The sequence below is a fragment of the Meleagris gallopavo genome, chromosome 1, assembly GCF_905368555.1.
Source record: "Meleagris gallopavo chromosome 1, MGAL_WU_HG_1.1, whole genome shotgun sequence".
Taxonomy (NCBI): domain Eukaryota; kingdom Metazoa; phylum Chordata; class Aves; order Galliformes; family Phasianidae; genus Meleagris; species Meleagris gallopavo.
Genome location: NC_139404.1, coordinates 123053446 through 123077498, shown reverse-complemented (window position 1 = coordinate 123077498; position 24053 = coordinate 123053446). Strand labels below are relative to the sequence as shown.

The 24053-nt window shown below is 39.1% G+C and overlaps 1 protein-coding gene across 1 annotated transcript; it reads right to left on the bottom strand.

The window, feature by feature from the left end:
- Positions 1–927: 927 nt before the first annotated feature.
- On the bottom strand, positions 928–18773 carry GPR143 (G protein-coupled receptor 143). Its single transcript, XM_031557498.2, has 8 exons — positions 14335–18773; positions 12497–12606; positions 10039–10133; positions 9178–9270; positions 8483–8592; positions 5721–5829; positions 3135–3252; positions 928–1694 (listed from the first exon to the last, which is right to left on the bottom strand). The coding sequence occupies exons 1-8, from the start codon at positions 14576–14578 to the stop codon at positions 1395–1397; spliced, it is 1179 nt and encodes a 392-aa protein (XP_031413358.1). The 5' UTR covers positions 14579–18773; the 3' UTR covers positions 928–1394.
- Between the last annotated feature and the right edge of the window lie 5280 nt (positions 18774–24053).

The following is a 24053-nucleotide window of genomic DNA, read 5'->3' as shown; positions in this document are numbered from 1 at the left end:
GCTTCTCTAACCATCCTGGGATTTTCCTGAGTAACACAACAGCTTAGACTTCGTGCTACAATTGCTCTAACCTTTCAGTTGTCTTTCAGGCTGTCTTTGTTCTGTTTTTTGTTACAATAGCTGAGACTGAACTGGGTTTGAAAAGAAAGGTGTGGACAGCCTGTGAAGTTCAGTCAGAGTAGATGTAAAAGGATTTAGAGAGTAAATTTTGCTTTATGACCAGACTTGGCCACATACGGAAGGAAAGGAGAGAGGTTAGCTGAGAATGAGAGGCTTTAATGAACTGCCCGTCATGTTGTTTGGTAATCAGCTTCCAGAAGAACTGTGCTTAGCCATGTCATTTCTAACTTTAATATGAGGTTAAAAGCCTGGGGGAGGCATCATTATCTTTTTTTTTTTTCTTACTTTTCAACCAAGTTTGGGAATTGTTTGGGTGCTTAGTGCACTGTACCAACTGAGATCTGTACCTAAAGAGATACGGAGAGTAGATGTGATATCTACTTGAAGGCATAAAATAGAGTACATGTCAAAGCAAGAACAACTGATTCCATTCATTCTATTTTGATGAGAAAGAACTATTGATTCTATTCATTCTTTTCTGATGACCATTCAGATCATCTCAATGTTCTCTGCAAATATTATCTCTTAATGCAACTATCAGTCATAATTCTGTTAGGTATATATGAGGATCAAACTGAATTCAAATTGAAAAAATAATCTGAAGAGCTGTTTTTTCTTGAACTAGCAGAACTGGAGCCTTTATTCTGAAATCTTCTTGGAGCCTCAGCTCCAATTCATGTCTGAATTTGTTTTAAAATACATTCAACTCCCTAGATAAAAGCAAGCTGAAAATTAATATAAATAAGCTAAAAGAAGACTTTGACAGTGAAACTCTGCACAAGCAGGGAAATCTGTCCTTATGGCAAGTTTGCTGTCACTCATGTTTTACTAGAGTATCAAGGGTGGAAGTTGTGTCTCAGAGCTGTAATTCTGGGAATTTTTGCTGAGCAAGGCAAGCAAGGGAACACATTTAAAAAACCAACATATTAATAGTCTGTTTATTTAAACAAAAGACTCTTCTACCATACGGAGGTTACAGGAGAGATTGAAAGAAAACAGATGAATCATAAGTAACAGATCCCTGCAGAGACACACTCCTCCTAAAAGCGATCAGGCCTTTGTACCTTGCTACACATCTCTTATAAAGCAAGTGAAGATATTAACCATCATTTCTCTGCATCTTACACAGTCTCACACACGAACAAAAGCTACAGGAAATTAAACTAAGTCATCAGGCACAAACCAAATTTCAGGACGAGCAATGATTCACACAGTGCCCTGGTTTTGTGAGTCTTGACAATTGGAGAAGTGAGATTCAGCTCTCTACCTACAAGCTACCAGCCCTGGTAGATGGGAGAGCTCCTGGTCACCCTGTCATCACCGCTAGTGTTACCTTCAGACAACATGCTTATAGCCTCATCAGTCTGCTGGCTATCAGTGGACGATATCTTCTTTGAATCGTGGACATTGCTTTGATAGTTCACTGGTGAGGGATAGTCATTGTCACCCACCGTTGATGAGGACACTGATTCCCAGGGTATTTCTCTCTTCTGCCATTTCAGTTCCACTTTACATCCTGTCCAGCCATAGAAAGCTAATGTGAAGAGGAAGCCTTGCAACGGATTAAGAATCCCCTAGAAAAGAGCAGTGCAACACAAGTTACATCAGCAAGGCTTCATTCTCAATTCCAGCAAAACATTCTGCATGCATTAACAACTTCCCTTACTCTGAACAACTGTTGTCTTTAGAAGATGATATTTGCACGCAAATAAAAGTGTACATTTTTCCTACTGCAGACACAAACAAAGCAGAGTGAGAAACTACAACCTGTTGTTTCTGAACACTAAGGTATTCCTTGTGAACAGCAGGCACCAAATGGTTTTCTAGCATGAATTTTAGCTGGTCAACCCCCAGTGTGTTTTTTAACATTCCTTACAAGCTCCACATTTTTTAGTTCAGAAAAGCAAACATTATACTCTTCACTAGAAGCCAAGTAAAATCTATGAGAATAGACATTAGCACATCCAGGCAAATTTTTTAAAATAGCAGCAATTGAACTGTCTGGAATTGTTGCAGATTTCTAAGCCAGTGAAAATGTCCATCAATCAGAATGCAAAACCAGGGAGAGACTGAAAAAGAAAATCCCAAGTGATTTCCAAAAAATCTTCTGTTCCCACTGCTTCAGGATGTGTGACAAGTAAATGGTTATCTTTCTTCTCACAGGAAAATCATAACCTTTTTTACAGCCAGTTTAAATAATAGCTCAGTTGATAGAGTTGACCGTGTGCTCTCCCAGTGAGCAAGAGTAAGGTCCCTGTCACACAAACATCTTCAGTCCTTGTTAGGGAGAAGGCTGCAACAAATCAGTTGCATTGCTTAACTTTCCAATATCAGGCAGCTCAAGAGCTTAAGTGCACAGAGCATGTTCAGGCCTCACAGGTATTTAACAGCTTGAGAATAAACCTTCTTGAAAAAGGAACCTGCAATATCACCTCTGTAAAATCCCTTGTCAAATATTCCAACAGAAAGAGAAAAAAGGGTGGAGTACAGGAAGACCTCAGTATCTTATAGCTGTATTCTGGTGCGTTGCTTTTAAATTCCATCATGTATTTTCCCCGAATAGCTGTCTAAGTGTTACAAGATGTTATTATTTCTTATAAGTCACTAATAAAGAAAACTGCAGCTACAAACAGACTATTAGCAGATAATGCCTATTTTTTGGGCAAATCTTCAAGAAACGTGAGCTAAAATTCGCAGCTTCTCTTATGACAGAGGTTAGAAAAGGTAGAGCATAAATCATTGCAACGGTCTGTTCTGGATCTTAAAATGGGTAGCAATCACTCATCGCATACTCCTGTAACTGGGAGAAAATCTTGGCCTTTTAAGCCAAGTACCTTCTTGGTACCTTTTAAGCAAAGTTTGTATATTCCGTATGACTGCTCCTTCCTTTCTCTTACCTTTGACTTTTCTTCCCTGATTTTCTGAGCTTCTCCCCAAAACCCACTACACTGGTGCTGTTCTATGAGTCTTACAGAAGTGATTTCAAAGACTAAGAGATACCATGGTTGACCTACCATTATAATCCATGTGATCAGTGCAGCACTTCTAATGTTTTTCAAAGGTGTTTCATTGATATCTGGCTGCATTTCAAGATAGAACAAAAGGCTCTCATTGATGACATTAGATGACCAGCTATTGCAGGAATAAAAAGGACAAAGAGAACAAAACAGTGATATGTAGATATGTAGGTATATGTAAAATACAAATTACTTACAAATTATAGAAATTAGGAACCTTAATAAGGAGATTTTTTTTTTCAGTGTGAAGGGATCCATCGCTCTCCCTGAGCTTATGATCAGAAAACAGATTCTTACTTCCCAGCCCAGGCCTAGACAAAAAAATCCATATAGCCAAACAGAATTAAACCTAATCATATGAGCTTATTGCTCTCAGATTATAAACAACTGTGATCTACAATGGGAACATTACAGACAGGGCCTTCTTTTGCTTGTGTCTTGAATATATAATACTCACAGTTAAAGGAATACAAACATATGCATATACACTACAAAAGACTGTGTAAAGTCCAGCATCTCTAAAATTTCAGGGTGATAATTGAGTAGATTTTCAAAATGTTTATTAAAAAAATCTACAAAACAAAACTAAATTTGACTTTAAAGTCCTTGAAAATGACATTAAATTTTAAAAATAAAAGTAATTTCTTTTTCTAAAGTAGGATGAGCATAATTAAACCTCATCCTCCAAGAGAAAATGAGAATATGATACACTAAATAAAGGTTATAGTCAATGGTTCCAATTTCTAATGACTCCTAATCAGTCAGAACAGCTTTTCTGCATATTTCTACAGGTATTTCAGGAAGGAAATGACCAATATCCATATCATATTTTCTGAAGGAGTTTACACAGGTCCTATGTTTTTTCACAGTTTAAAATCTTCTGCCCATACCTCCCAAATATACAGGTTTCTCTTCTACCCCATGTTGCCCCAAATTTCCTTGACCAACTCATCCTTTTTTGACCTTCGGGATGGAACAGCATCTCCCCTAAGCTTCTAAGATGCTATTGTCTCAGACTTCCTGTACATTAACCACTGAGTTTTTACACTCTAAAGCTTCTGTTTTATCAGCAGATTAAAACAAACAAACAAACAAACAAACAAAACTAGAACCATGTGTTTTGTTTGTTTGGGTGTGGTCTTTTTTTTTTTTTTTTTAATAGGAAAACTCATAATGAGACAAAAAGGAAATAGTCAAGCCCACTGTGTCCATGAGGAGTTGCTCCTTTCTTTCATGCTTTCTCCCAGACTAGCAAGCTGACCACAGTCCCTTAGGTTGTAATGCACTTCTGTGGTGCCTCCAGTACAATGTTCTTTCTTTTTGTAACTCTAGAAGCCTGGATAAAACTCTACTCCCTGTTATTTACAGCAATTTCCAGCATGCCACGCTTCAGGCTGCTTCGCTACTGTCAGTGTCCCTGCTCCCACTGGCTACCCCACCCTTCCCAGAAGAAACTTGTTTCCTGAGAAATGACCATAGTTTCCCTCCGGAGCACTCAAATATACAGCAGCAAGGACAAAATAAAAAGCAGCCTTTCTCCCTGTTCAGCCTTTTAAAGCAATGAAAAATGCATTAACATACCCACGTATGAAACAATCAAATACTTGCACAAACTGTGAAATTTGGCCATCTTTTCACTACTTCTAGGCTGCTTCCTTCTTCCTTCCCTTGCTTGTACTATCCACATAGGTGAACATTTTCCAGCAGTGACCATGTCTTTCTAGCTCACTGTAGAGACCCACATAACATGGATCACTCCCTCATCTGGTGCCTTTACTACTGTGTGATGATTGCAAGACTGCTCCTAAAGCAAGGCTTCTTTCAGCTCTCTGTTTTGCTGAGTGCATCCAGCACCTTCAGTCCCATCCACCACTACAGCATCTTTCACACTGGATGGTGCTGCTAGAACAGACGTGCAGGGGATTTGGGAATGAGGTCTGAGGCACCCTCCCTCCTTCCACATCTTGTGTCCTTCTTCCTCCTCTCCTTGCCCTACCACAAACTGCTGTTTTCATTTATGGAGGAAGGCGGAATATCAGAAAAAAGAGCAGATGACGAGAAATTTCACACACAACACACAGAGATTTCCTTTCTGGTGTGTAAGTCTGTATTTCCAGCCAACACTCTATACTTGTTTCATACACTTGAGATCAGCCGACTATAGAGATGATGCCTCATATAGTCATCATCAGAGCCCTAAGCATGCCCTAGGAGTGTATTTACTGTAAGTTTTCAATGGTATGTTTGAGGACAGGAATGTAGAGTGAGCTCTGGGGAATCTTGCTGCAGTTTCAGACAGCTTTAGGTTGTATCCAACTTTTTTTTTTTTTTTTTTTTTTTTGCTATTGTTTCTCAGTGTCATTGTTTTCCTGTTGGTTAAACATTTTTATCATTTCCTTGCAGCCTTCTGATGTTACGTGAGTGATTCAGCTAATTTGTGAACTAGTTTAGAACTGTCTTCCTTAGAAACTTTCCCTTCCAGTCATAAGGACAAGCAAATGAAGTAAACCATCAGATTCTGTTCTTGGTCCCCAGTTGTTTTCATCTGGGAAAGGGCAGGTTAAAATAAAATGCACCTCTTACCAAACAATGAATACCAGCATAATTTTGAAAAAGCGCATCTGGATCTCTGTCCCCAGCCGTCTCTCATTCTCTGTGTAAATCCCTTGTCTCCCTTTCAGTAAAGAGGCAACTGGAAAGTATAAAGTTGTGTTCATTAATATACGTACATCTCACTATTTGTAGATACAAGGATACAGAAAACAGATGTCTATAAAGAGGGAACAAAGGAACCAATGGGTTTGTCTCCAGCAGCAAATCTCATACACAGCCTAATCCTAAAGATTAGGACAATCCTAAAGAAGGACATCCACTAAGGATTCCTGAAGTAGGTGGTATCCCACCAGCAGTTTTTTCTTCTCTCAGTCCCAATGAAAACAGAAAATAGTATGGTCAGCACAGTTCTTTAACAAAAAGGTTGTTCTTATGCTTCTCTATGATGTTCATGATGTAAGGAAGTATTTATTATGTGATGTTCAGACTAAGACAGAATACAGTCAACACTATTATACACTTCATATGTAATTGTGCCATGACGACATAACTGGCTACTACATCTCTAGAACCTAAAACTGTAATGCCAACAAAAATAGACAGATATGCAACATACTGTTCAGATATCAAGGAATCGATATATGTACTAACACAAACATACTCGTTGTCTATTTTCCCATAAAAGGAACAAACTTTGAGAGATTATCCAATTCATTCTCAGCCTCTAAATACTGCAATTATATCTAGGTATGGCTGTTTGCAGCCTCAGCAAACTTGCTGAAAAATCAGGAACACACAAAGAATTCCTCAGCCAAGCGATTCTAGTGCTCCATCTGTCCTTAACATTTTTTGCTTCCTTACTACTTCAAAATCCTTTCTTTAAGCTGAAGCTCAATGCTTCTTTTACTATTCTCTACAGCCAAGGAGAAATTCTGTTGTTAAGAAACAGATAAATTCCCACTTCATTACATTCTACAGATCTCATTATGTAAATCTTTTTTTCTTGTTGTTTTGTTGTTCCCTTGTTGCTTTTCTTGATCACTTTCATTAGACAGTAAAGAGAAACTGCAGGATGTTTGAGAAAAATATGCTTGCAAGACTTCAGAACAAGGAGAGACAAGACACCATCTTTAGCAACACGTATTTCTGAAAGTATGAAACAAAATTTGATCCTTAGTGCCTACATGAGCAGGTAGCAGAGGTAATACAGACACAAATATTAAAGTAGGTGTACAGGTAGGTATTTTAGCCACACAGTCTGCCAGAGGCATATGAATATATGTGCACATACCTACAAAATGCACACATACATAAAAATGCATGGATGCACGTCGCATACAAGCACAAACATTTATTATTTATGTTCTCATTGAAGACCTTTGCTGCTGTCTGTAGAAAATGTATTGTCTTCTCTTCTATAGGACATGCTAAAGAAGGTAAGTTTACCATTTACCAAACTACTGATTTCAATAAGCTCAAAAAAAGTCTATGCCTTCAACCCACACAAATATAGCAGCTAGTGCAGAATGGAGGAATCAGCTTACTGACTGTTTTTAGAGACCAAAACATCAGTTACAGGTATTTTTGATTATTTAAAATTTAGGCTAAAGCTTATCTTTTTCCTATAGAGCATTTTGGTCCCAGCCTTTGGAGGTAACATTTGTTTTCTGTTTGCTCATGCATAGAGACATTATTCTAAACTAAAATACAAAAAACAAAAACCATTATCCTGTATAAATTAGGTAGAGGCTTGCTGAGTGCTATCTCAGAAATGCAGGTTACAAGACTAAGATAATACAATGATGCAAATATGGTTTGTCTTTTGTACCAAGTATGTAGCACTCTGTGACTCTGAGATAAGCAAAAAAAAATAGAAGGTACCTCAATAAAGGTAATTAGTTGTATTTCAATATGCAGCTGGTACAGTGTTGTCTACACCTATAAAACTTGGCAGTGTAACATCAGCAAAAATAGGCTGATTCTACATATAAAATATATTTTTAAAATATTCCATGGATTTTGTCAGCTATTCCTTTGATGGTGGGCATTACTAAGGAATGCAGTGCAGATGGGATGAAGACCGAACTCAAAACACAGTCCCTTCTGCTGCTGTTCTTAAATATTGAAGGTGTAGATTATAAGTATGAATTCAGGCACTGAAAACATCTAGCACTGATCGTGTTACATTAGAAGAATTCATTGAATTTGTTCCTTTTTTTTCAGTCACATTTCTTCAAAGTGCTGGATACTAAATCAAACAGGAGCTTCAGGATCTCAGTCGAGAGTTGTGTACAATTCTCACTTGTTTCATAATCTCAGAATCAGGAGTAACAAAATTCTGATCCTTTTTTAATTCTCAGCTTCAAAGAAGATAAACCAACTAGTGGATATCACCAACATTATCCTTAAAAAGGAATTAACTGCATTCCAAAATATACATTGGTACCAGTATTATAGTAACCATCATATAACCACCATACACTGCCAAAAATACTTTAAATCAAAAGTAATTTAGTAACATAGAAATAACTTTGCCAGTCTGCAATAGTAAGATCTAAAACAGCATAACTTCAGTATGTGATCAGTGTACCTCTAATGCACATTTTTTATTGAGAGGGTATCTTCATTTTGGTAGGTAATACTCTTCTATACTCAAGTGCATCCGTTTTGATTTAATGAGGAGCTATCCCATATCCTTAAGTACACAGGCATTACTTTGTACTTCTACTTTACTTTTATTTCTGTTTTGCTAAGTAAGATGTACACATTCATGCTGGCCATTAGGAACATACCTGCAGTCACTGTCCTTCTGAACAGGACTGGGTTGACCACCAGCACCAGCAGGAGCGGGGCGTAGGTTGTGATGTAATGTGGAATTGCGTGCTCCAGGCCTCTTTCACAGCTGAGAAAAAATTATTAACACATTATTCATTATTTTCTTTCCACATCTGACAGTCTCAGCTATTTCATCATTGTCACGTTTAACTAAAACCAAAAACAAACAAGAAAACAAACATGAAAGGAATTAAACAGGTGCTAAACTTTTAATTCTCAAATTTTCACAACCAATTCACACGGGACACAAAGTTGATTATTAACTCTCATCGTCTGTGACTTTTCCTCAAACTTAAAGGAGTAAATACAAAGCTGAAACCAGGAGCAGAAGAACAGGAGTGGACCAGTATTTAATGCCTGCAGCAGCCCCATGCACTATGTCATCTTCCTGGGTCTCATGACCTGTAGTGGCTCACAGCAGGAGCTGCACCACAGCACTGAAATGCATCACAGGGCATGAAATGTCTGGGTGATATCTTAAGGGCCCACGGAAGCCCAGGATGCACAGACTCAGTAGGAGACACCACTCAAAGACCAAAAAAACCCCCCCAAAAAACAGTATTTGGATGTCTGTCCCTAACATTGATGAAAAGACATCCAAATAACTACAGAGTACCAGGGTTTTGGAGTCTGCTTTCAGAGGCCTGCTCACCTGGAAAGGGACGGGTAATAAAGCAGCCCAATGCCCTCGGCGCAGAGCAAAACTGCCAGCCCCCAGGCCATCATGTGGTACAGCACAATTGTACTGGAGGAAGAAGCAGGACAGAGGTTATTAAGGACACGAACTCTCACATGGCAATGTTAACATAGGACAGGTGTGAGGTGAATAATGCTAGCAGCACACTGAGGAGGGCAGGAGGGATAGGGGCCTTCCAGAAAAAAAGAGAAATCCTGGCAGCTGGGCAGGCTTGCACACAGAAGTGTCATGTCCTCCAACCAGAGGCCAGAAGTCTCTCCCCTGTTCCCACATCTGCAGAAGGAAACCCTGCGTCCTTCACTGCTCCTGCAGACAGCACCTTCAGGAGTTAAAAACAGAAGAAGGGAGCCAAACAGCCAACCAAGCACCCTTCTGAAGGCTGCAGAGAACTGTTTGACTTGGAGAGTCAGACACTGCTCCCACCTGAGAGAAGATCATACCTCTGTGCTTAAAAAATCTTTCATTCCTGTTTTATATTAATGTTATCACTTCTGCCACAAAAATCAAGTACAGAGCAGAGATAAAAATAGCATCTTGTTGCAATAGTGTTATAATGCCCAATCTGCACCCTATTTTTTTGAAAGTTAAATAAATTCAGTTAGATTTAAATGCTAGTTAGGCACAAGCAAGTCAATATCCAAGCATTGCCCTTGCAATTGAAGCACTTAGAACACCACTCACACAGAGCATTATCTGGTAACCATGTGAACATCACATGTTTGCACAGACTTCATTTATACCCTCAGATAGCTGCATGCAAACACGGATGTACAACACAAGAAGTAAAATAGACATTCAGAGCTTTAGTTCTAGTACCTCAGTCCTGCTGATCTTCTTACCACCAAGTAAGAATCGACAGCATAGCAAAATAACCACCAGAAGCCAGCACTATATAACAGCTGGATCCACATCTGCAAGGAAAAAAAAAAAGGCAAATGTCACAGCTGCTTCTTAAACATTGCTGGAGGTGAGGGGAGACTGAAACCTTTTGTTCTTTAAATGTGTGCATTTTCCAACTGAGATTTGTGAGGTATGAATTCTTACTGCAGTACTGCTGTAGCCAAAGGATCTGCTCCTAGGTAAACTGAGCAGTTTGCCTTCACAGCTTGTTCAGTTGTTTAGAAATCTCCAGTCTTTGTTTACATCTCCAGTCTTAACCCTGAATGGCACTAATTAAGTCTAAAGTAAATTATTAAACAACGTTTTAACTTTAAAGATTAGTAATGAACATTTTATTTTAAAAAATTGGTATAACATTTTAGTAAAATTTCATTTTTTAGTAGCTGAGGTATGAAAATATAACTGAGGTCTGCCTTCACCACAGTGTGCCTCTGTATCATGAGTTCTGTGTGTGATGGGTATTTTATCCACATTCAAGAACTTGAGTTGGTGTTACTACTGATAAAGATGATATGCAGAAAAATACCCAACTCTGTCCATACTGAACTCCATAGCTAATTTTTTACAAAAATCCAAAGGAAACAAGTTCAAGTCAAGTTAAATTCCACTGCATTTTTGAGTTGACCCTATACATTTTTCCCATGAGCCTATAGAAGATAACTGACCTTTCTTAGACCCTATTTATAAATTCCAAATCCTTTCCCAACAGGAGCTAGCTATTTGTAATGGTCTGGACTATTTTAATATTCAAATTACCTTCCCTTTGAGCCCTGCTTTCAACTCTTATCTGAATATCCTTTGTCACAGTTCCATAGTAGCATCCTTTTACACCTGGAAACCAACATACTTGTTACTGAGCCAGACATCAGTGATTTGAGTTCTACCATTCCTTCCTCCAAAGGTAAATCAAGCTGGGAAATACTTCCTTAGAACAAGGGTATAGTTCCTACATCTAGTCATTTGTGACACGAATTATTCAGTATTTTAATCAAAGTGCTAATACATTTTAATAATACATAAGTCAGAAAATAAAATTCCAGTTTTCCTGCTAGTGCACTTTATTCACAGTGCTCAGTATGTAACTTAATCTGCACTATTACATATTTGCTGCAGTTAAGAAATGTAGAATTTACTATATATAAACACATACATACAAAAATAAACCGTGAGGTCTTTCCACATATAAATTCCACCATAGTCTAGATGGTTGCCAAAAATAATAAAAAGCAGATGCACCTAAAAAACAAAATTTTCATATGCTATCTAGCTTCTTGCAAAGTGCCACATCTTGCTATAGAGTATCCATCTACAGATCAGAGGGTCTCATTTGAAGGAGATGCTTCAGGGTCTCACTATTTGGAATTTCACTGAGTTGTACGTAAATGAAATAAAACAATAGCACCAGAAGAAACCTAAAATAGAACCAGAAACATTTTATTAACTCACATGAGAATATGTTAGGGGAAGTAGGGTCATTTTTCATTCCAATATAATTAAATTTAAACTTAGCAAGTGACTCAAACTGCAGCACTTTCCTGGAGCCCAAGAAATGGAAAACAAAAATTGCGGTAGACCGCTCTGCTGCTTGCCATTTAACCTGAGATCAAAATGAAAAACAAACAGTCTGCATACAGCATCCTTGTCACTGCTTTAAAATATTACTTTTTATGGTAAGAGCCAGAAAGCAAAACTTAAGCCATATGGAAATGTAGTTTTCAAACAGGGCATTCCTGCTGCAAGATATTGATGTTGGCAGTTTCACTTTCTTTTAAGAAAAAAAAAATAAGTTGTTGTATCTCATAAGCAAAAATTAAACATGTATGATGGAAAATTGAGAACTGATAGGTGTGTACAACTGATACTTGCTTCTGCCATTATATCTGAAATTGTCATTATTTAGGCATATGAAGTAAACCAACTTGCATTTTGGCACATCTTATTCAAAAACTACAAGAGCTGAATAGTTTTACTTATATGCAGCATATTTCTTTTTTATATTGTAAGCCTTGATTTGTTAAGCTACTACTATTATTGCTGATGTGTGAATTCTTTGGCTACCCTACATTCCTACTGAGCTGAGGAAATTGGCATAATTATCTGTGTTTTAGTTTAAAAAAAAAAAAACAAATAATATTTTTCTTGTACAGTAAGCTCAGATTTTATACCTCAAGCAATAGTGTGATTGTTACTTAAATAATAGCGTGATTACTTAAATTTGCACTTCTGTAATGCATTTACATTTTCTTATTCTGTGTTCCTTAATCCAGAATCCACATCAGGGATTTAAGGAAATTCTAACCCCCTTTGGGACGCAGTATGTTGCCTTTTGGATACTGTGTGAGCAAAGCAAGCAGGACTGTACCCGTGTACCTACCGCGCTGCCCACGCAGAAGACAGAGGGCCACACGTCAGTCCCATTGGCCACTGAGATGTTGGCAACAAAGCTCGGGAAGCCCAACCAGACAGTCGATCTGAAGATCACACCTGAAGAGAAGCGCATGAGTGCTCTGTGCCTGTCAGCGTGATCACAGTCACATGCTAGCTGCTGGTCGCATGTTCTGCATTGCGGCCTGGATCCTGCATGCTCACACGGCTGTGGCTATTGGGGTGTGCAGTGCAGGCCAGATGCCAGGGTGAGGGCTTACAGAAAGCAGCTGTGAGCCTGGAGGACTTGCCATGTCATGTCACAAAGATCTAAGCCTCATTTATCTACAGATACTTTCATATACTTCCCTAAAGGGAATCAAGAGGCATTTAACGTATCGGCATTGCCAGTAACTAATGACTTACAATTTAATTTGCAGATATTCATACTGCTAATGGTCATTTCTCTACAACTCCTCATTTCAGAAGAATGTTATTTAACATTTTTCTCTGTCCTCATTTTTACAAGCAGCTCTTTTCCTCTCTGTCAAGGAGTTGAAAAAAGCATGGTTTCACTATTAGGTAAGAACAATACTGACTTTTTGCATGAACTCAGTTTGCTGCTGAGATTTAGTGGGATTGCTCGAAGTAGGCCCTAAGGCACCAACACACAGCACCAGCACACCGTGCTTCCACCCTCCAAGGTGAATCTAATTCAAGAACAATTGCAGATAAATAGTTTTTGCTTGCCTGTGAAAGAGAAAAGGAGAAAAATAACTTTATCTGCTGCTGGCTTTATCTGACTGAGATTAGGAAAAAATTATTCTCTGAAAGAGTGGTCAGGCACTGGAACGGGCTGCACAGGGAGGTGGTGAAGTCACTGACCCTGGAGGTGTTCAAGAAACAGTTAGGTGTTGTACTGAGGGACATGGTTAGTGGGGAAATATTGGTGGTAGGTGGACAGCTGGACTAGATGATCTTGGAGGTCTTTTTCAATCTTCGTGATTGTGTGGTTCTATGATTCTATGATTGAAAAGCCCTTTTCCAGGTGCTCTTGTGCTCTTTCCATGTCTTTCTCTATCTTCCCATCCATCGTCTATTTTAATATTGGTTCTTCTTACGTACCATGAGAAGACCTGGCTAGGTGTAAAAGTGGAAAATGTGTAAAACCCTACTCCTTTCACAAGCAGCCAGAGAGACTTACACAACAGTACTACTTCAGTTATCTAACATGAGAGAAGAGATGCTAATGTGGAAAAAATTCAGCTTTTATTTCCCCTGTATATGTCATGGTAATTTTTGTCTAACTTGGCAGTAAATTCCAGGGCAGATTTAGACAGCCCATTGCTGGAGGCAGGACTCCCTGCTAAGGGTGCTTCTCTGCTTCCCCATGCCGGCACAGTACTCGATCTGTGTTCAGCTGCAGTTCTATACACCATGCTGCCAGCCTGCTGTGTCCAGTTTTGGGTTGGTATGTGAACAGCGGCACTGACTCTGAGAGGATTTACAGACACATGCAAATATTTTCCAAATGCAGTCCAAAAGATCAGCTAAGTTGTGGAAGTCAGCTTTAGTTATTCATGTGCTCCCTCACTTCTGCTTCTACACCTTCCTCTAAGCCTCAGCCAGTACAGGATTTTAATTTGAAGTAGAGACTTTGGTGAAGATTTGCCAAGAACTTTTACTTTTAAAACTTAGCTATTAAGCAGGACCTTTCTCCCCTCAAGGCCTGCCCTTTTCTCATCTTGTTCAGCCCAAACCTTCCCCTGAACACATGCAGCACGTTCCCAACCATCTGCCGGCAGGGCCTGCTGCAGCACAGGGGAGGAACGCCAAGATGGCGCTTACCTGAGCTACCGAGGATGTCACACACGGAGATAAGGAGAAGAATGGTGGAGGAGGAGGAGGCCTTGGGCATCTTCCGCAGGCTCTGCCCCTTCTTCGGCAGGAGCTGCAGGATGGTAAGCAGCAGGCTGGCTGAGGCGCTGCCAATGCAGACCCCACAGAAGACCTGGGGCTGGAAGTTCATCACAAGCTGTGTGGCTGCATCCCTGTTGGGGCAGCAGTAGGTTTCTAACCTGGGGGAGGCCATGAAGCATCCAGCTGGCGGAGAGGGCCTGCGAGCAGAAGCCGCCGCTGTTGCTTCCAAAAGGCAGCGTGAGCTTTTTCTTCACCCTCCCCATTAGACCTCAGCGGTGAGAATCACGCGATTGAAGGATCATGTGCTGCTGCTGCTGGAAGTAAATCCCCTAGAGCGGCCTTTCTCAGCCTCTCCTAGCAAGGAGATCAAATCAGAACAACACACAGTGTAATCTGAAACATGCCCCATGCTTGCTCAGAGCCATTGGCAAGAGTTCACTCAAACCTTTCTGCTTGCACAGAGTGTGATACAGGAAGCCTTAAACCCATCAGAGCATTGGAGATGGCTTAAAATGAATAAGGATGGGGATACCAAAGAAGGAGCATTACATTTTAATTGTATTTCATTTTAGCCCCCTCCCACACATTGCACTTTAATTACTGAAAATTAATTCAAAAGATGGGCCTAGACACAATCGCTCTCAGCTTTTGCTGGGAGAGCAGGTCTATAAATCCACACCCAAACCCAAATCTAAATTTTAGGGATCCAACCCACTCACCTCTCTAATTAAAAAGAGAAGCAGTACATCCTATCACTGTGGAAAGAGATTACCTTCAGGAAGCCATATTAACCTCATCCCATTTAAACCACAAGCACAGAGTCTTCTCTTCAGTCTGTGTTAAACCAGAAGTGGAAAATTCCAGGACTTTTGCTTCCACAAGAACATTTTCTTATTTTTTTTCTTTTTAGTAAGGGTTTAATATGAAAACAGAAATTTGACCTGACATATTTGTTTTTTCAAGTTAAGAATATCCTTTAGTCCTATTAGATGTTGCAGAAAATACAGTCACAAATACAAAAATTAACTCTCCCCTCTCAGACAAATTTCAAATGCCCTACGTCAGACCTCACACCTCTGTAAACTGTGTTTATAGGAACACATTGAGGAAATACAGAAGTGAGCATAGGTGAAGTGAACTGGATGCTAAATAACTGTTGTGGATATTATAATTAGTCCTTATAAGAACAAATGGCCTAATGATATTTTTCTTATCTTCTAATGCCCTTGTTTATATGTTAGCAGAAATTACAACACCTGAATGAGTGGCAGAGGGATGCTGTGTATATAGTCATTATGAAACACAAGCTTCAGTCAGTAAGCTTGCCTACAGCAGAGAAGTCAGTCTTGATGCACCAGCCCTGCCCACGCTGCAGCATCCAAAGAACAGGATGTTAGCTGTCCACACATCAGCAAGTGCCTCTGCTCCCAGTGCAGTCTATAGAGATCTCTGTCCACCAATTCCAGAGCCTAGGGTTAGCCAACAGCTGTTCAGTTCTTCCCACCACCAATGTGCATGGTAAGCTGCATGGCTGAGTAGGCTCTGCTGGCTGTAACAGGGACTGAGGCATACTTACTGCCTTGTACAGTAGATGAGCTAGAAGATGAATGATCCTCAGGATTCTTTTGCTGCTTTCTAGCACTCAGAGATTTCACTGTTCATCTACGGATGAAGATAGGTGAGTGATCCAGATTCCTATGTGCTGCTACTATCACGCACACAAAAAACATACTGGAGACAGCAAGGTTGTGAACCAGATTGCCCTGCTCCAAAACACATCTTCTTGTTGAGGTGAAAAATATCTATTCTCTGTTGGTCTGAGGCTCCTTGGACATTGTTCTCTCTCAGATGAAGCAGCAGTGCATGGAGCTGCTACCTCTCTGACAAGATCCTGCACTGCAATCACCTGGCTAGCTCTGATATCAGTAAACGTAACAGAAAATGCTCTCCTTTTGCTCCTACAAATCACTGCCTAGAAGACAATGACTGCAGTTTTACTTTCATGCAGATTCTGGTAAATTCACAATAGCACTAAAAACCATTCTGGAAGAAACTACTAAAATTGATTAGAAAGGAACTGGTTCCTGAGCTACTAAAGAACAAAAATCAAAAACATCCCACAGATACATTATTACTTAAAGCCATTGTATACCACATATACAATGCAAATACATATATATTAAAATAGATGATGCTTGCTCTCATTGAAAGATTGCTTTAGTTTGCCTGATCTGTATATCGAGCAGTATTACTTTTAGATTATTAGGCAGAAAGTGAAACTGCTCCATTGAAGCCTTTCACTGCTTCTCTGATTTTCTTGTTTCCCTCACTATTCCTGTTGTCCTTCTCCTTTTTAAAAATGTTTGAAAATGAGTCAAGTCATTATCCTGGCTATTTGTCCTGGCTTCCAGATAGGAATGTTTAGTGTACTTTGCTTGTTTCTGCTTATCATTTGTTTCCATTGCTCCTGACTATGTTTTTCTAGGTTGGCCGTATGAATTTACCACTTAATTATTTTGACTTCTCTATCTCTTTTGTTCGGCCACTTCAAAATCACTTGCATTTCTCAATTGCAGACTTACACCGTGGAGGGTAATTTTTATATCTGGCTCCCCCTTTCTCTCAACAGTTTTGCCAGCTGTGCACCCTGATCTTATTCTTTACTTCTTTGAGTAGAGGACTGCTTTTTAACTACTTCTTCTAGGTCACTTCTCTCCTACTCTCTCAGGATTTGATCACACATTTTCTTACAGAGTGGTTATGTGATTTTTTTCACTTCACATTTGTATTGGAAGCAAGGAGTGTGACCTGTGGCAGAATGGATATGAAAAGAAAATAAAGTGATAAATGAGTGAATGGATACCTGCCATGATGCAAGCAGACATGTCTTCACACGGGAACATCTGAGGCTAAATAGGAGACGGATCAGCCAAACTAATGAGCCGCCCAGCATCTCAGCTGGTAAGAATGAGCTAATCTGGCCCTCACTGTTGCACTCAAAGCGTAAGAGTCACAACAGTCACAGAAATCCAAAGCTGGTTTGGCAGCCTTATACCTGAGATTACTTTGGCTTCACATGATTATGAAAATGAGAGGATAAAAGCCAGGGCCAACAGCAAAAGAAACAAAAAAGAACGAGCAGAAAGAGAAGAATTACGTTGCCTTGCTGAGGAACATTATTTGGTATTCAATACTGCTTCAACCATAGTTCCTAGATCCCTTTCCTTGGAAATTATGGACATAGTTCCCACTGACGTCATTGGTACCAAACTGATCTCATTTCTGCATCAAGGCTGTGTCTCAAATAACTGAATGCAGTAGCTTGAAGAAAAACATTAGCAAATGGACATGAAACATTAAATTAAAGTGGTCATTTTAAAAAACAGTCAAACAGATGTGTGGAGCAAATACACTGCCCAATATTGAAAGTTCCAGTCCCGTTTTTACATATTTGTAGCAATGTATCCAAGAATGAGAAAGCACTCCTGCACTCCTTACAAGGAAAACAAGTACATACTCCATATGCACAGCTTTCAGAAACACCCACTCACACTCCCCTTGGACCCAGGAAATACCACTTCTGAGGTACAGTCTGTGTGCATCGTTAAGATGAAACACAGCCTTGTCTGGCTCGAAAGGAAAACAAAAGGTTTACAAAAATACGACCGGCATGTGTTTCTGCTCTTTAGGAGTGTGGTATATCTTATGCTTGAGTATGCAGATACAGATATTTTAATCACTGTTTTAATTAAGACTGGGACTTAATTAAGGTAAAGAAAGCAGAAGAAAATGTATTGACGTAGAGACATTATGTATGTGTACAATTCAGTGAATCTCTGCCTCCATTAAAGCTCCCAATAAAGATCTTTGTTACTCTGCAAATACAAAAACTCTATTTTATCGGTGATTCATGATCTTGAGTCTTTACTGATCTTACAGACATTACCTGGCATGATGAAAGGTACGCCTGTCTGCAAGCTGAATGGATGCAATAAAACCAGTCATGACCTTCCCAACAGAATCTGCAGTATGCTCTCTGAACATATAAATATTCTGTATGCTTAGCACAGTTCATTTTATCTGCACAGGCCTTCAGCAACTAGATTTACCTTACAAGAAACTTGACTACTTTTTATAGCACTTTTTACAGTTCTTTCCATTAGTACCATTACAAATTTTTAGACCTAGTTTTTAAACTGGAATTTCCCTCAATGCATAAATGAAATGAATTGGGAAATCCATACTTGATTATTTCTGCTTTCTGTAAATTTAGGCAGGAATATCAAAATTGATATTGAGTGTAACATCTGTCATGATTGTAGCAGCTACAGGTTACACTGAAAGAATTAGAAGAAAAACAGTGGTTTAACTCCTTTCCCTCTGTAATTTGAATATAAGTAGATAGGTGTAAATCACTAATTTACATTTAAGGATGGTAAACATTATTATAAAAGGATAAAAATGAATGTGTTTTCACTGCATAATGTTTTTCATTTTGTTTCCTTTAAGAATAAAAACATAAATAAACAAAATTAGTGTACATTTGAACTGCTAAATAAGTGTGCGTATTTGACGAAAGAAATCATATTATATATATTTTATTCACTTCTTATACACCTTCTCCAGGAGAATGTTATCCTACTTTACTTCTGTGAACAAGCATATGCTAATTTGTTATGGAAACTGTGCCTCTTCTGCATTAAATACATAAGGTTTATATGGCTGAAAAATGAAGTAACTGAATAGAAAAAAATGTATTCATAAACTGAAGGAAAAAAAAAATAGAGATTGGAAGTACAAAATCTCCAATTCTCTATGCCAGTGTTGAGAATATTAGTCTTTTAACTTGCATTAAGACAGATTTTGTGGCCACATTTCTGGAGAAATTCCGTCATTAATCATTGTCATCTTTATATTAGAGATGTTGTAAAAGTGATGCCTCCTATTTTATTATGTTTGCCCACAGCATCTGAGATGGATGTTGGTGGAATGGCAGTAGAAGTTGAACCTTCCCAGCAATATTTTGTTCAATTTTGTTGCTGTGTAATAAGTAAGACCTTGTCCCACACCTACACAGACAATATAAGACACAGCTTGCATTGGAACTGCCTGCTGAAAAAGACTGTGAAAAGAAAAAAATATTATCCTTTTCACACAAAGTGATATTGAAAATCAGACCTTAATGTTTCTAAGCATGCAGGCAGTACCCTGATCCACAAGGATGTTGAATGTCTACCCTGTCCTCAGTACCTTCAGGAGACTCCCTAGGCACCACAGCTTCCACACTCTTTTTCAGAAATGTTGGTTCCTTCAAGAGAAATTAGATGAGATATTCTTATATCCTTATCACAGTTGTTAGACTGTGGGATTCCATTAGAGTGTATCTTCTGCTACCTGAAGTAAAATTTTCAAAGCCCATTAGAGCAAGAAAATAATCTCATAAAACCTCTATTCCCAGGTCAGTCTATGTATCCAGATCAAAATATATTATGGAATTAATTTCACAGTACTTGGAATGCAAAAAAAAGCCTCTAAGGATCTGCAAATTTTATCGCTAAAAATGTCAGTGTGCTATGGACAGTAAGATGGCCTTGGTAAACACTGTAGCCAAATGTTGAAGGGAAAATTCTGAAAGTCCAAGTGTACAGCTCAGGTACAGAGCTCAGTGTCTAGCTGTTGCTCCTCTCTGAAATCCCACAAGCATCACTGGATTTCTGTCCCTAACAATGGCTGCACAACTGGCAGTCAACCTTGCAGCAACTTTGAAGGAAAGCTGCAACCTCTTGCTCTGCAAATTGTTGTCTGGTAGTTTCTCAAAGGAGCAGGAAGCTCAAAGGCATGCTGGCTCAGGGAATCAAGAAGAAGCTCAACAGTAAGAATAGAAACGTGATAGTGCAGGAATCACTCTTGACTTTTCCATTCTGAAGATCATGACTTCCATGTTAGAGATGACCTTCCCAGCCTAGAGTGGAAAAAGAAATGAGACCAACCCCTCAGCATCCAAGTACCTTACTGGGTATGATCTTCTGATGAGCAGCAGGGCTATTCAATACATTACATAATAGACTGGCTCCCTCAGGTGCTTCCTGGGACCGCAACCACAAGAAGTTTGTTGATCCTGAAACTGCTTCAGAAAATGCAGTGTTCTGAAAGAAACCATCTGTGTATCTCTACTGCTCCGTAATTCAGATTTTCAAAAAAAGTTAACCTTTGGAGCTGTAACAGGAGCAGAGTTCTCACAGAAGATGGGCAATAAAAAAAAAAAACTCATCCTGTTTCCTCAGGATGTTACTAACAATGCCTCACCGCCATGAGTAAACTCTATCCTGGAGACAAAATCCAGGTTAATGAAGCAGTCTCCTGCAGCAGCCTTAACCTTTCAACTTAGAAAGGCTTATACCAGGAAAAATAACCTGAGTACTGACATTTTTTCTCATTTGTATGACTTAGTAGGATTTCCTCAAATCTCCCATCAGCTGTTGGAACTTCCCTGCCTTAGACTCCAAAAAGAAGAGAGCATTTCTATTCCTTTAGTGTAAAAGGTCATGGCAGTCTATGGGGAGGTGATATGCACAGTAAGAGTTCCTGCCCCTGTGTATTCCCTGGCACATGCAAATTGGCCTTATATTTCTGCGTTATTTCTAAATTCCTACATTTAGAACCTAGATTCTCGTGCACACTTGATGTTTCAGGGCACCCCGCTATAGTGCTGCTATTAACGGCCTCATGCTGCACTCGTGTTTAGATGTACGCTCACAAGATGCTATGACCTCCACCTCGACAAGGTTCAGGTTCTGTGTAACCACGCTGAGAGCAAAAAGGCCATTTGTAATGAAGGAGTTGTGGCTATTTATAGAATGTACCCAGAGATTTATTTACATATGGCCGACAGGCAGAAAAAAAGGAAGGCCTGTTTGGTGTTTGCTAGCAAATGAAGACAAAGTCCAAGTGAAAAATTGTAGATTACAAGGCCTTTCCTGCTCTCTCTGAACTCTTGCTTTTATTTACCTTTTAAAAAGCCTATTTCACAGCTGCAGGCAGAACGCTTGAAATCCTCCTGCTGGCATTTTCCCTGATCACCTCTGTTCCAGCTCTCATCTTAGAATCATAGAATCATAGAGTGGTTTGAGTTGGAAAGGACCTTAGAGATCATCTTATTCCAACCCCCCTGCCATTGGTAAGGACACCTCCCATTAGACCAGGCTTTTCAAAGCCCCATCCAGCCTGGCCTAGAAAACTGTGTAAAGTTGGCCCATTTCTAATTTGACAAATGTGATCCCATTAACATCAGAATTTTCACAAAGTTAACAAAAGGTTGAATAATTATTTTTTTTAATTTAATTGAAAAACATTTTCAATTTCCAGTGGCTTTCACTTCAGCCTCAAAACTCCTAGTCACACTTCAGTTAAATTCTTCATAACATAAGGTAGGTCTAAATAAAACGATTATGTTCCCACGGTGAACATGAATACAACAGAAAGGAGGTGCTTTTTAACAGTAGTAACAAAAATCAAATTCTATCTATTAATTGGGATTCTACAATGAATTCTTATTAGTTGCTTCAAACAAATAGCACATTAGTATTTTTGTATTACAAAAATGACTAGAATTTAGATATACGATGCTCTAATATCAGAGTTCAAATGCATTAAAGACTGCTTGTCAGCCTCGGAGGCTACATTGCTCAATTAAAATTGTAAAAATGTAATTAAAATGGGGCAGTGCCATTTTTTTGCTGTGTAAGGACACGTGGCACAGCGCCATTTGTACAGAGAATGTTAGTACACAATGTGTTGTCAAGGAGGATGGACAATGAAAAACATTTCCTAAAGCACAAAGATAGTAATGCAGCAGTAAGAATAAAAGGTACAGATGGTGCTTCACTGAAATGATGACAAAACTTCTTAATACACACATATATATAGACAAAATATATGTATATCATGCATGTATATACGCACATACTGATGAATCTCTTCCAAAACTCTCTTCAAAAAGTGTGGCTTTATCCACAGCGTAACAATCACTGCTCCATGTTATCCCCAAAACTATGTCCAGGCAGTGCCTAGTTAGAAACGATAGCACGAACAGCACAGACTACCCATGTTTGAACCTGCATGCTCTTACCCTGCTGTTCAGTGTATTTATAAAATTATTGCCTGATATCCTGTAATACGATTTGACAAAGGGTCCTGATGCAGCAACTGGAAGATGTATATAGATAGCAGATGCACCATGGCCCTGCACACTACTTAACCTGTACCTGAATTTGACTGCCAGCAAAAACCCCAGGGAAATCTGGTGACCTGTTCACCTGTTCTTCTTAGCTTTATGTTGTCTTCTGATTCTGCTACCATGGGAGGAGTAGCTCTTTTCCTTTTATTCTTTTATTTGATTTCTAATCTTGTAATCTTGCAAGATCATGTAAATGTTAACTCTTGAAGCATGTTATGGATTATAGGAATCTGTGGTGGTCTCCTTTGTCTATAGGTCTAATCATTCTCAGGAGCTAAACTGAGAATATTATTGTTAGCAAATTATGTGTTTTCTTCTCTTGGTCATTCACAGTCACAGTTTGTTCCACAGTGAGCTCTCTTACCTTCAGAAAATTGTTTGAGGTACTAGGCATTTGTGATGATGTGCCACTAGTGTGTTCACACAGTACTGCACAACTGCAAAAAGGCTGCACTGGTTGGCTTCCTGATAATGCTCCAGTGCTTGAAAACTAAGACATTATGAACATGAAGAGCCTATCTACACCAGTGGTCTTGTGTTCCAATTATGCCCTTGTTAGGTACAAAATTTATTTGCATCCCTTCTGGTGTTTTGTACATGCTGCTTCTGTGCATCATTGGTGTCCAGTAAAGGTTTCCTTGCTATGATGAAACCAGACTGAGGATCTTTGACAGCAGGACTGTTACAGGACTTTATTGATGCAATTTGAGGGTACAGTGATAAACAAAAAGAGTTCAGGAGTAAGCTCGACCTGTGTTTTTGACTGCCTGTGTTCTTGGCAGCTCACACACTGTCTGTGCCTGCTCTAAGTCAACTCTTTCCAAGACAAGTCTGTTGCAGTTGAATTTAGGCACAGGAACAGAGCAAATCCAGGCAAATCTGAGTTAATTCCTCTCACTTTGGCTGTCATTGATTCAGCACTGCAGGTAGGAACACGGAGACTTCTCTGTCCTAAGTTTAGCTCTGAAGTTAACATCTAGACGTTGCTAAATTCACGGTTTACTTTACTATGGAAGCAGTCCACGTCTCAAGATCCAGTACTCAGAGTAAGAACTGAAAAAATTTTGAATCAAAACCTTCAGAGGATAGACATACCAGAATTTCATGTGAAGTACTATTCTTTCACAAATTCTACCTTTATAAAAAGTCCTAGAAAAAGAACATTGAACTATTTTTTTCTTCGTAAAGAACTGAAAAAGTCAACACGTATCTGAATATTTCTCTGAAAGATTAAGAACTTCTGAAGGTTTGTCCAGCATTAATTATGAGCTGATGAAACCTTATTTGCAATACAAGAGAAACAAGACACACTTGGGAAAGCTTTTTAAAGTGTCTAAATCACAAAGGAGACATCCAACAGGGATTTTTCAATTTCATTCTGGGAAAATAGATCATTTGTGGAAATTAAAAG